The sequence below is a fragment of the Neurospora crassa genome, linkage group III (genome assembly GCF_000182925.2).
Source record: "Neurospora crassa OR74A linkage group III, whole genome shotgun sequence".
Lineage (NCBI taxonomy): Eukaryota > Fungi > Ascomycota > Sordariomycetes > Sordariales > Sordariaceae > Neurospora > Neurospora crassa.
This window is the reverse complement of record NC_026503.1, coordinates 4,504,115-4,516,332: the sequence shown is the minus strand read 5'-3', so window position 1 is coordinate 4,516,332 and position 12,218 is coordinate 4,504,115. Positions and strand designations below refer to the sequence as shown.

Sequence of the window (12,218 nt, the reverse complement as noted above, 5' to 3'; positions counted from 1 at the left end):
TTACTTCCCAAATTCCTATGGTAGTGGCTTTGTAGTCCAGGTTCAGGATGTACATACCTAGGTTTTCAGGTTCTCTGTGATGGACACGAATGTACACTGGTTCATACGTGCCCTGTGCCTCCCGTCCTCTTGTGCCCTTTACATTGTATATATGTTTGAGTTGCCCGAGTTCTAGTATAGGCAGTACGTGGGGGCTGGATTAGGTCCATCCAACTTTAAGTACCTTGCAGTTCATGATAGTTGGTCATTATGAACCAGAATACAGGACGAAATAGAACAGATCGAGGCTATGGTAGTGGATGGAAAAACTGGGAGGTCACGATAAAAAAAGCTTGAAACATTTCACCATGGGTAAGGACTTGTTGAACAACGTTCTCTATAAGATAAATCAAGAATGTAGGGTTAGGTAGCTTAGTGTTTCACGATCCCGTCTAACTTTGTGTGAACGGCTACATGTACACAGAGCACACAGCTCTTGGGGTCAGGCATACCTACCTTAAAAAGAGGGCAAGTTGGGGATTGGATGGTATAATGAGGAGTGATGACACGATGAGGGGAGTCCGTGTCGGGGATAGATTACTTCATAGTGGTATCAAGAGTGGCATGTACAACTATTCGAGGGAGGTGTGATGGAAGCTCAGGAGACAGTAGGTGGTAGTGGTAGCATCAAATTTGCGGGACATTGAGGCCGAACCGAATGGTTGTATATGAGTAACTGATACGACATCGGGAACGTCAACTGTTAATTTGGTGTGTGATGAAAGTTGTAATAGTCGTTGGAGTATTAGTGTCAATCTTATTTCTGCCTAGGATGAGGCGATGTGCTCGAAATCCCTGTTGTTGTCTTTGCATTGATCTTTTGACACCGGCCAGAATCCAGACAGCTTAACACAACGCCAGCGAGATACCATCAAATCTGGAGAGGGTAATAATGGGATGAGCTGAGGTTGACTCCATTCTCAGCAACTGAAGAAGAAAGAAAAAAAAAAAAAAAAAAAGAAAAAAAAAAAGACGAGTCAGAGAGCATGGGACAAGCATCACGTGTAACGACGATGTGCACCATCAAAGGCAAAACAGAGAAACGGGAGCACTACCAAAACCAGAGATTTTCCCCGTCATGGCCATCCAGAGCCGAGACTTCCCCGCCTGGACTTGAAAAGTGGTGCAACGGGCCAACGACAAAATCCTATCGGGAAAAGGGGGAGGCGACTACCGTTCTCGGTGTCGTGTTGAAGCATGAACCACTTTCCATGGGACGTTCGCCTTCGCCACACTATAGTAGCAACGATATATCGGTCAATCTGCTGTGCCTTGACCAACTGGTTGTTAGCACCGAGGTACCTCATCGAGCTCACCAATAAAGTCGAGTTGGTGCCTGGCTATAGGATCAGCAATTAAGGTCTAGATTCCAACGCAGGAAGTGGTGAATGGAAAGAAACAAGTTTCGGCCTGTCGTGTAAACGAGCCACGAGAGGGCTTTGATTCGAACGTGGGCACGCCACATGGCGAAGTAGAGTGCATTTTTTTTTAACCATTCCTTTGCATATCATTTCTCTGAAGAAAGGCGTAAAAGGGGTGTTGGTCACTTTTGGTTGCCTCGGTCTTATCGATTGTCCTCTCTTGTGACCTTTCAACCAGCATTTGGTGCCACCATGTGGTGTCGAGCACAGCATGGCCGAACTGGCGAATGTGGAATAGGTAAAGTAGTAGTTAGCAGGCGAAAAGAGGTCGTTCGTAGTGGGAACCGACAACGGGGCCAAGTCATCACGCAGTATGGAAAGTGATGTCCTGCATACACATTGAGGTTGAATTGGTGATGGCGGTTTGAAATTGCAGGGTGGTACCCAGGTAATACCAACAAAGGGGAAGGTAGCACTTGATGTTCCCCAAAACCAAAACCACAGACAAACATGCAAAGGGGGTCATTGACCGAGTATGGCCATGTTGGTGGACGATACTGTAGTAGATGGGACATGATGTCGCAGTCATATATCCGAGTCTGACGGACGACAGCTGCGGCCACCATGGCCCCATGTACGTAGGTAATAGTCGCGAGACAGACAGACTCAGCCTGACTAGGTGGGTAGGTAGCAAACAAGAATGTTTTGTTTCTCTGAAAGTCCTCTGCTTGAGGTCTGGATATGTAGGTGCTCATGATGGATGGAAGTCGGACGATTCCGCCAGGGGTAGCATGGTCCAGGAAGGGGAAGGTCAGGAACAGGTTCCCAAAAGGGTGTTCTTATGTTACACTGGTGGTGAGGCTCGGGCTCTTCTTTTAAGGCATGGCATTGGCATCGTGGAGATTGCGCAGATGGCGCGGCAACGGTGGAAACAAAGGGAAACGATTGGCGCGGGGGATCTGGTTGGTGACAGGGGCACAGATGGGGCAGCCACCAGTCAAAAGGGGATCAGGGGCTGCAAGGAACGCCATCTCAAACGGGGTGCCCAACCCAATCAGGCGCAGATGATCAGTGACGACTGGTCTTTGTACGTCTAGAAAGTTGGAAGCGAAGCATGGACCTTTTGTTTGAAACAAATCCATGGACAGGCGAGAACGAGTCGTCGACATTGTTTCCCAAGCAACAAGCAACATTGTGCACAGGCGACAGCCAGTGAGTCGCGTGAGTGTGAGTGAGTGTGAGTGAGTGTGTGCGTGTAGGTGTGAGTGTGTCCATGCGCATCGAACTGTCGCTACAATAGAAGAGAGGTAGGTAGGTGATGACAGTTGTTGAAGAAAGAAAGGAGAAATGGAATGAAAGGGTCAGTGTGTTGGATGACATTTGACTGGACAGGTCGGGTCTTGGTCTAAAAATGCATACAGGAGGAAATTCGAAGCGCCCAAAAAGGTGGACACCTATTCTTCAGGCAGCCCCGCACTTCGTAGCTAGCTTACATAGGTACCTAGTCTCTAGTTTAGAGGTACGTGCCTTGCTTGCTGGTTAATGAGCCTAAACAGGAAAAGAGCCCGCCCCGCCGCCAGCCAGGAACCGTGAAACATGAGAGAGTGCACGGGCCACAGGCTGCAGCTGGGATGATCCTCCGGCCCGTCAAGAATGGGCAGGGCATTTTTTGATTCGACGCAGTGACCAACGCGCAAAGTGCCCTGCTTGACCAAGGCACACCGTCCTGCGGCTTGCCCAATTTGAACGTCATTTGTTGCAACCCGACCGACGACAGTCAATTCGTTTCTCACTCAGTCTTCTTCGTCATCGAAACACCAAAAGTTGAGGTTGGTGAACTGAACCACCACCACTCCAACCGCCCACCTTTCTTGGACATAACCAATTCGCCCACTTCTTTGTTGACTCAGCGCGTCCGTATCTGATTCACTTTTTCACCCGGGCTTTGATTGATTGAATCAGACAGACCGACCAAGTCGTTGTCCGTCGCATACGGCCGGTCGCTTGTTTCTCTTGTTGCAGATAGCAAACTACAGGAAACAAGTAGAGACCTTTGACACAACAACCGCGACACACGCGGAATCCACCCTCCGCACCAGCGGCCCGTCAACTTGTGGTGGTGGTGGTGGTGGTGTTGTTGTCGTTGCTGTCCAGTTTCCTTCCCCAGGCCCCTTTCTGGTGGTGTTGAGTGGACTGGCGGTTGCATTGACAAAACCCCTGAATTGGTGAAATTGCCGTGTATGTACAACCTTTTCCTTCTCTGGACATGGTGCCGCCGCCAGATCTGGCCCGTTTCTTCGTCCGATCCGGCTCTGCCCCATCCAGCCGATCCAGGCACCCAACCATCCACAGCCAATCGAGTCCTCTTTGATCTGCCCGGCCCAGCGGTTGGAGAAGAGGCTCCCGTTTCGTTTATGCCCCGAGCTAAGCTCTTAGCCTGTTTGAGTTCCCAAGGACTTGTACACCAACCAAGACACCCGCCATATGGTCCTTTGTTTTATCTCTGATGAATGACGCGCCTGTTTTAGCCTGTCCAAGCGTCCAAGGCCCAGCTCGGCGGTTGTTTCGAAGAAACCGTCACCACGGTAGCGCTTTGACATGCCATCTGCCTTATCGCCTCCTGCTATTACCATGGAACACATCATGGACAAGGGAACCTGGGAAACATCACTAACGCATGTTGCGGATCCAGGCACAGCAGCTCCCGTGAGAAAGCAGGCCCATGTCCAAGATAGACCTGGACGTCGAGGCGGCTACCGCTTGCCACCACTCCTCCATGTACACGCCTACCCCTCGTAGCACCACCACTACTACTGCCATGGTCATGGGGGCGGAAGAGGCGCCCGGCCATGTCGTCCTCGACTGTGACTCTGATACACTCGACGACGAAGCAGAGCCTCTGCACCCTAAAGCCGGCATATGCGAATGCAACGGCTCCTGCAGACCTTCTTGTATAAGTTGTCGTCCCCCCAACCATCCTTCATCCCATCTGGCCACCAAGAGTCATTCTCACCCACATCGGGCCCAGCCTTGCCCAATTCATACCAACCACTTTCGTTCGATTTTCGATTCGACCTGTTCCTACTGTTCGTTGCTTTTCTCCGACTTGGTCAGCCGTTTTGGCTCTTCATCAGCATCTTCAACCACCAAGGTGAGTTACACGCATCTGTCATCCGATATCAACTTCACACATACATCCCTCCACTTGCATGATGCACTTACCCCCGAGTTGCCTGCCCTATTGAAAGATCAGACGGCCCACGGGTGCCCTATTGTGTGTGCTATTGTCGGCGCATTCACAGCGCTGGTCATCACTCAATGGGCGCCGGCATTCGGCCCTATTCATCATTGAGCGTGAACAAAGGGAAGATGGGCATTGTTCTATTGTCCATCTCGGCGTGCCTTCCCTTCTCTTTATTAAGCCGCGTGGCACCCCTGATCTTTTCCCCCTGTCCTCATCAATTTTCCGCATCTTCCAAACTTCCACAATCGTTCGACCGGCACATTCGCTAATTATTTTTCCTTCACACAGTACCGGAGCCTCGACCCCCGGTCTACACATAAACAAAGGTCCAAAAGATATAGCTGGTTCTACATCATGATGGGCCTTACTTCCATCCTCGCTTTCTTCCTCTTGGCCATTCGGCTATTCTCTCCAGCCTTGGCGGCTCCAGCCCCCCGTCAGGCTACGGGCGGCTGGTGGGTGAGCAGTATCGATCGTCAAGGTGTCGCTCCCTTCAACGAGGACAGCGCCGGCTACAAGGTTTTCCGCAATGTTCGCGACTACGGCGCAAAGGGCGATGGATCCTCTGACGATACCGAGGCCATCAACAAGGCTATTTCTGATGGAAAGCGTTGCGGCAAGGGCTGCTCCTCCCAAACGACCACTCCTGCCCTAGTTTACTTCCCTCCCGGTACCTACGTTGTCAGCAAGCCCCTCATTCAGCTCTACTACACTCAGCTTGTCGGCGATGCTGTCAGCCCCCCGACCCTCCAGGCCGCTCCCAACTTCGAAGGCATGGCTGTCATCGATTCCGATCCCTACGAGGATGGCGGTGAGAACTGGTGGGTGAACCAGAACAACTTCTTCCGTCAGGTTCGCAACTTTGTCATCGACCTCACCAAGATGCCTGTCAACAAGGGCGCCGGTATCCACTGGCAGGTTGCCCAGGCAACGAGCTTGCAGAACCTGGTCTTCAACATGCGCAAGGATGGTGGCGCCGAGAATGCTCAGCAGGGTATCTTCATGGACAACGGTTCGGGCGGTTTCATGACCGACTTGACCTTCAACGGCGGCAAGTTCGGTGCCTTCTTCGGTAACCAGCAGTTCACGACTCGCAACCTCACCTTCAACGACTGCAAGACTGCCATCTACATGAACTGGAACTGGGCCTGGACCTTCCAGGGCGTCGAGATCAACAACTGCGAGGTCGGTATCGACATGTCCAACGGTGGTCCCACTGCCCAGACGGTTGGCTCCGTCCTCGTTGTCGACAGCAAGTTCAGCAACACTCCCATCGGCGTCAAGACTGCTTATGACCCCCAGTCCGCTGAGACCAACGGCACTCTCATTCTTGACAACGTCGACATGACCGGTACCTCTCAGGCCGTCTACAACAATGCCACCGGGGCTACTATTCTCGAGGGCAGCCAGAAGGTCGGCTTCTTTGCTCAGGGACGCGCTTACACTGGCAAGCCCGGCAGCGCTGGCAAGGCGGTTCAGAGCCCTCAGACCGCCATCAAGAAGCCTGATGTTCTCCTTGACTCCAATGGCAGGGTCTTCACCCGCTCCAGGCCTCAGTATGAGAACGTTCCCGCCAGCTCTTTCTTGAGCGTCAAGGCTGCCGGCGCCAAGGGTGATGGTAAGACTGATGACAGCGACGCCATCCAGGCCGTCCTTGACAAGGCTACCCAGGATCAGGTTGTCTACTTTGACCACGGTGCTTACCTCATCACCAAGACCATCAAGGTTCCCAAGAACGTTCGCATTACTGGTGAGATTTGGCCCATGATCCTTGCTGGCGGCGACAGTTTCTTCAAGGACCAGAAGAACCCCAAGCCTCTCTTCCAGGTTGGTCAGCCCGGTGACACTGGCGTGGTCGAGATGTCGGACCTCATCTTTGGTACTGCTGGCCCTCAGCCCGGTGCTATCTTGATCGAGTGGAACGTCGCTGGTACCAAGCAGGGTGACGCCGGTCTCTGGGATGTCCACGCCCGTGTCGGTGGTTACGCCGGCACTGATCTCCAGCTCCAGAAGTGCGGCAAGAACCCCGAGGCTACCAACGCCATCCCCGAGGACTGCTTCGGCTCTTTCATGATGCTCCACGTCCCTACCAAGGGCTCCGTCTACCTCGAGAACACGTGGTTCTGGGTTGCCGACCACGACCTTGAGCCCGAGGCCGACAACAAGCAGATTGATATCTTCAACGGCCGCGGTGTCCTCATTGAGGGTGAGGGCCCAGTCTGGGGTTGGGGTACCGCCTCGGAGCACTCGGTTCTTTACAACTACCAGTTCTCCAACGCGTCCAACGTCTACCTTGGCCTGATCCAGACCGAGACCCCTTACTTCCAGGGCAACCCCATCTCCACCAAGCCGTATGAGGTCAATGCCAAGTATGACGACCCCGACTTTGCCAAGTCCTGCCAGGGTGACAGCACCGGTACGTGCGAGCGCGCCTGGGGTGTCCGCGCCGTCAACTCCAAGGACGTGTTCATCTTCGGCGCTGGCCTGTACTCGTTCTTCAACAACTACGACCAGGACTGCCTCAAGACGCAGTCGTGCCAGACCAACATGGTCTCCCTCGAGAACAGCGCGGTCAGCATCTTTGGTCTGAGCACCAAGGCTAGTTTGAACATGTTGACTATCGACGGCCAGACCATGGCGGAGGACAAGGACAACAGGAACAACTTTTGCGCGACGCTGGCGCTGTTCCAGTCTTCAATCTAGGCGGTTGGGCTGTGAGTAGTGCTATGTAACGCGCAAAGAGGTTCTTGGTCTTTGGCCACTTTTTTCTTCTTCTTGGATTTCACTTCTCATGACCAACATTTTTCGATTCTTCTGAACGGCCTGACATTCAGGATCGCCTTTTCACCTTTTGTCTTGAATTTTTCTTTGGTTTCATCTTGGTTCTTCGGTCTCTTATTTCTGCATCAGTTTGCTTTTTCTACATCATTTGGTTCGGCGTTCACCTTGAACAACAGAGGGGGGTCACAATGGAGGGTACACACAGGAAACTTTGCGGCTTCACTTTTTACATATGATACCAGTTGACCTTGGCATTGATATTCAGCAGCACGATGGAAAAGTCGGTGTTTAGAAAGAAAAAGGAGATTCGTATATAGCAAGCACCACCCTTCATGAACATATGATGGCATCTCTTCAGCTAATGGGTGAAGACTGCCAAAAATAGATTTTTGATTTAAAAGGACTTGTCTTTGTTCCATTGTTCGAGTGACTGGGTGACAGCCTTCCAAGTGTGTGCTTGGTTGGTGATGGCAGCCGTGGCGTTGATGGCGTTGATGGCAGATGTCTCCTGATTGTGCTAGGTGCTTCTACGGGTTAGGGTTATTGCCAGCTTCAGATGTATGTAGTACGCACTTGCTTGCTGAGTCATCAACCTCGGTCGCAGTCATAGCGAAGTCGCAACTTGGCAAGACCGCAGCGCAAACGGGGCAGGCAAGGTCAGCTCGATAGGTAGTAACGTCATAGCGGCCTTTCGGTCCCTCAAACAATCTTGCATCGCGACACACTCACTCCTTGGCTCTGGGTCCCAAAAGAGCAAGGTCGGACGACTAGTGTACAGCAAGAATATCGTCACAACTTGTTGCTGATCTCTTTTATGCCAACTTCTACTTGTCTCAGACCTTTTTCATTCTCTCCTGCGATGTCGACTACGTCCTAAAACACAAACTGTCATTACTCGAACTATTCACCAGCTCCGTCACGCTCTCCCTGAACTGGCAACACACCAGCATCGCGAAGTCACTCTCCCTTGCGATAGCCAAACGAACAATCCTGTCGAACGACGATTAACTTACGCCGTAACAAAACCAAAAAAAATAATAACACCACCACCTAAATGGACGCGCCACCACCCTCAGCCGTCCCCTCCTCCTCCCTCGACGAACAACCCTCCGCAGCCTTGACCCAGCGCAAGAAGCTCTCTTCCACCATGGCCTCCTCCCCCGAACTCTCGTCGGCATCCAACGGGGGAAGAACCCAAACTACCAAAACTACTACTACCAGCCAGCGCAACAACCCGCACTACCCCACGCGCACCGAACTCGTCGCTCTCGCGCTGTACCCGACCCTCCTCCTCTTCGGCACCCTCTTCTCCCTGCTCAACCCGTCCGCCCGCTCCAGCCCTTACGACTTCGTCTCGCAATCGCACGTCCAAAGCGGCGATGCCATCCCCTCGTACTTTGCGCGCAAAGATAACTTGTTCAATGTCTTTTTCGTCAAGAGGGCGTGGTTCTGGATTACTGTTTCTTTCTTTGGGTTTTTGTTTAGTCATCCTGGCTACAACAGCAACAACAACAACAACATGACTGGAACTCGGGGGGGAGACAATGGAAGTGGAACCGGAAGAAAAATAAAAGCCGTGGTGAGATGGGGGCTAGTAACGCTCTGGTGGGTTTTTGTGACACAATGGTTCTTTGGTCCCGCGATTGTCGATCGCGGGTTTCGCGTCACGGGAGGCAAGTGTCAGGAGGCGCAAGGGCGGGTGAACGCGCAGGTGAAGGCGGATGCGATGCCTGGGCCTGTTGGGAGCAACGTGGAAGTGGCGGGCTTGAAGGAGTTTGTCACGGCGGCGGCGTGTAAGGCGGCCGGAGGCAAGTGGCAGGGCGGCCACGATATCTCGGGTCATGTGTTTTTGTTGGTTTTGGGGAGTGCGTTTTTGGTGCAGGAGGTTGGGTGGGTGGTTGCGAGGCATTATTGGAGACGGAGTGTGAGGGATGAGAGGACGGTGGTGATGGGTGATGGGGCGGTCAAGTCGGCGGGAACGGATTTGGCTGCTGATAAGAGGTGGGATGATTATAGCCCGGAGATGGATGAGGCTAGGGAGGTGAGGGACGTGGTTACGGGAGGGGGCCTGTGGGATGCGTTGGGACATGGGGGGAAGGTGGTCTTTGTAGTGGTGGGATTGAGTGCGTGGATGTTGTTGATGACGGCGATTTACTTTCATACGTGGTTTGAGAAGGTGAGTTTCCCCCCGTTAACGGAAGTATTGAGGAGGCAGATTGATTGCTAACTTGGGTGTGTGAACAGCTTACTGGGCTTCTTGTCGCGCTCATGGGATTGTACTTTACGTACATTGTGCCGCGCTTCGTCCCGGCGTTGCGTGGAATTGTTGGCCTGCCTGGTGTTTGAGTCATGACTGGAGTGATGGGACGACAACCACCGAGTCCAGGAAGGATGAGATACCCGTAGCATTGCACGATGGCATAGCATAAACTACTCGTAATATTCATGTTCTACTCTTACTGTTTGCTTGCCCTACTTCCGTTCCATCAGCGCTCATAGTAAGTTGAAGTATGCATGGGGAACAGCGCACGGGCCACCCATGACCTCATCGAAGCTATTCGCGACGGCAATCGACCCCACGTTCTCCAAACTTCCTCCTGACAACGGCCAACACACAGAACGCGACGACGCAAAAGTCAATTGCGCAGCGCATCGCATTTACTTGTACTTGACAGACACAGACACAGTCATGTCGCCAATCAAAGCCCCGCCAAACCTCCCCGAGCTCGTCCGGACGGCCTTCAACAAGGCGCGCGCATCAGGCGACGTCAACTTTTATCCGACCCAAGTGACCTTGGTGGACGTCAATTCCATTCCTGTATGTTTTCCATCCATCCATTCGCTAAATCTGACTTTTTTAAGCTTCAATCCTAACCTATCCCTCAAACCCAACCAGTTCCAACTCCGTTTCTCTCCTTCGCTAGCCAACAAGCCCAAAGCGCCTAATCCCAACCCCATCATCCCCAGCGAAAATGGCCTTCCCGCCGAACCCCCAAGAAAGAAGCCTGTCTTCGACCCCTTTGATAATCCCTCCCCTGCCATGCTCGTCTGTCCGCTTCCTCCGCACCATAACCTGGTGCTGAACAAGTTTGCGATTGTCCCTGAGCATTTTATTCTCTGTACGAAAGAGTATAAAGAGCAGACGGACTTGTTGGAGAGAGAGGACTTGGAAGCTGTGAGGGGGTGTATTGAGGTTTATCACCACCACTATCAACAACAGTACAATGGGGAAAGAAGAAGTGATGATGGAAATGAAACAACAGAAGGAGGGGAAGAACCAAAGTTGTTTGCGTTCTTCAATTGTGGTGAGCATAGTGGGGCGAGTCAGCCGCATAGGCATTTACAGCTTTTGGTGGTGGAGAAGATGAGGGAGGGGTTGGAATGTGTTGAGACGGAGAGGGAGATGGAAACAATAGAGGAGGCCAAGGGAAAGAAGAAGATGAGGTGGGAGGTCCTGGCGCAGAAACTGGTTGACAACAAGGAAACGGAAGGGAAGTTACTACCGTTCAAGACCTTTGCAGAGCGGCTGACGCCGGAAATGTCAGGGGAGGAAGTACACCAGGTTTATTTGGAGTTGTATAGACGCGCTAGGGAGGCTGTGCGGCTGTATCATCAGCTGTCTTTACAACAGTCCCGTGCATCACGGCAACCACAGCAAGATTCGACGACAAAGGGAGAGACAGCAGAAGGGGAGGAAAAGGCCGACGAGATACAAACAGGCGGCGAAGCAACCATCTCGTACAACTTGGCCATGACGCGGGACGTCATGGTTATTGTTCCTCGGCTGGCGGAAGGATCAGCGATAACGGGAAAGAATCCGGAGACGGGAGAAGAGGTGGTGGTGGGCAAGTTAGCGCTCAATGGGACTGTGTTGGCGGGCACGGCGCTGGTCAAGAGTCAGAGGGAGTGGGATGCGTTGAGGAGGAATCCGGAAAAGGTGGGGGAGTTGTTGAGGGTGATTGGGGTGCCTAATGATTGTGAGGGTGAGAGGGGAGAGGGGAGGAAAGACGGGAGGAAGGGGATGTTGTGAGGAGGTGGTGAGGAGCTAGCGAAGACAGGAGGTGGCAAGCTGCTAGATGGATGTCCGTTTGAACCGTCTACGTCCATCCGTCCGTTGGAAGAGGCGGGCGGGCTGGTGTCGGGCCTCTTGCAGCTTGTGTGCCAGGTTCCGGTTCGTTGGTGAGACAATTGAATGGGCTTCTCCGGTTACCCGGACGGAGTTGGGCATCACGACACTGAACGACAACGCATCACCATCGCTCCAGCAATGAACGATACCATCAATCAAAGCATGTTTCTCTATAACATGAAATCGATATTACAGTTCTGAACTGTGTCTACCTGTCTAACACCGCAAGTGGAAGTCTAGACCCAGTGACCACCGTTTGCATCCTATTTCCTCTCCGCCTGCCTTGTCTCCCGAACCGAGCCGAGCCCGCCATATGAACACCAGAAAAAAAAACGGATAGGAAAATGACAGTAGTGACGAAGAAACCCGCTGAAATATCCGAACTCCTGGATGAAGTAAAAACTAAGTAATGTATGTACCGAAACGCAACGCCAGGTCCTTTTGACATTCCCCTTTTCCTTTTCCTTTCCTTTTTTGCATTTTCCTTCCTGGCGTGGTCCTGTCCATTAAGTCCCTTTACCTGCTTTTTTTTTTCCTTTCCCTTTCGTAATTCCCGTCCCTGGCGTGTTTCGATGCTATTACCTATCCTATGTTGAGTTCCGTTCTCTGTCTATCTATGTCTCTTTCTCCCTTCCTTATTGATTTGCTCCCCCTCCTTTTCTCT

At 52.3% G+C, this 12,218-nt stretch overlaps 3 protein-coding genes across 3 annotated transcripts; all 3 read left to right on the top strand.

Moving 5' to 3' along the window:
- Positions 1–3,186: 3,186 nt before the first annotated feature.
- Positions 3,187–7,828, top strand: NCU07523 (1,3-beta glucanase). Its single transcript, XM_953943.3, has 3 exons — positions 3,187–3,638; positions 4,093–4,551; positions 4,933–7,828. Exons 2-3 carry the CDS (start codon positions 4,123–4,125, stop codon positions 7,345–7,347), a joined length of 2,844 nt encoding a protein of 947 aa, XP_959036.3. The 5' UTR covers positions 3,187–3,638; positions 4,093–4,122; the 3' UTR covers positions 7,348–7,828.
- A 312-nt stretch (positions 7,829–8,140) lies between these two features.
- NCU11367 (inositol phospholipid biosynthesis protein Scs3) lies at positions 8,141–9,898 on the top strand. Its single transcript, XM_001728043.2, has 2 exons — positions 8,141–9,601; positions 9,670–9,898. Exons 1-2 carry the CDS (start codon positions 8,480–8,482, stop codon positions 9,769–9,771), a joined length of 1,224 nt encoding a protein of 407 aa, XP_001728095.2. The 5' UTR covers positions 8,141–8,479; the 3' UTR covers positions 9,772–9,898.
- Positions 9,899–10,024: 126 nt separating this feature from the next.
- Positions 10,025–11,984, top strand: NCU11368 (5',5'''-P-1,P-4-tetraphosphate phosphorylase 2). The gene is made up of 2 exons (XM_001728044.2): positions 10,025–10,243; positions 10,322–11,984. The coding sequence occupies exons 1-2, from the start codon at positions 10,115–10,117 to the stop codon at positions 11,453–11,455; spliced, it is 1,263 nt and encodes a 420-aa protein (XP_001728096.1). The 5' UTR covers positions 10,025–10,114; the 3' UTR covers positions 11,456–11,984.
- Positions 11,985–12,218: the final 234 nt, after the last annotated feature.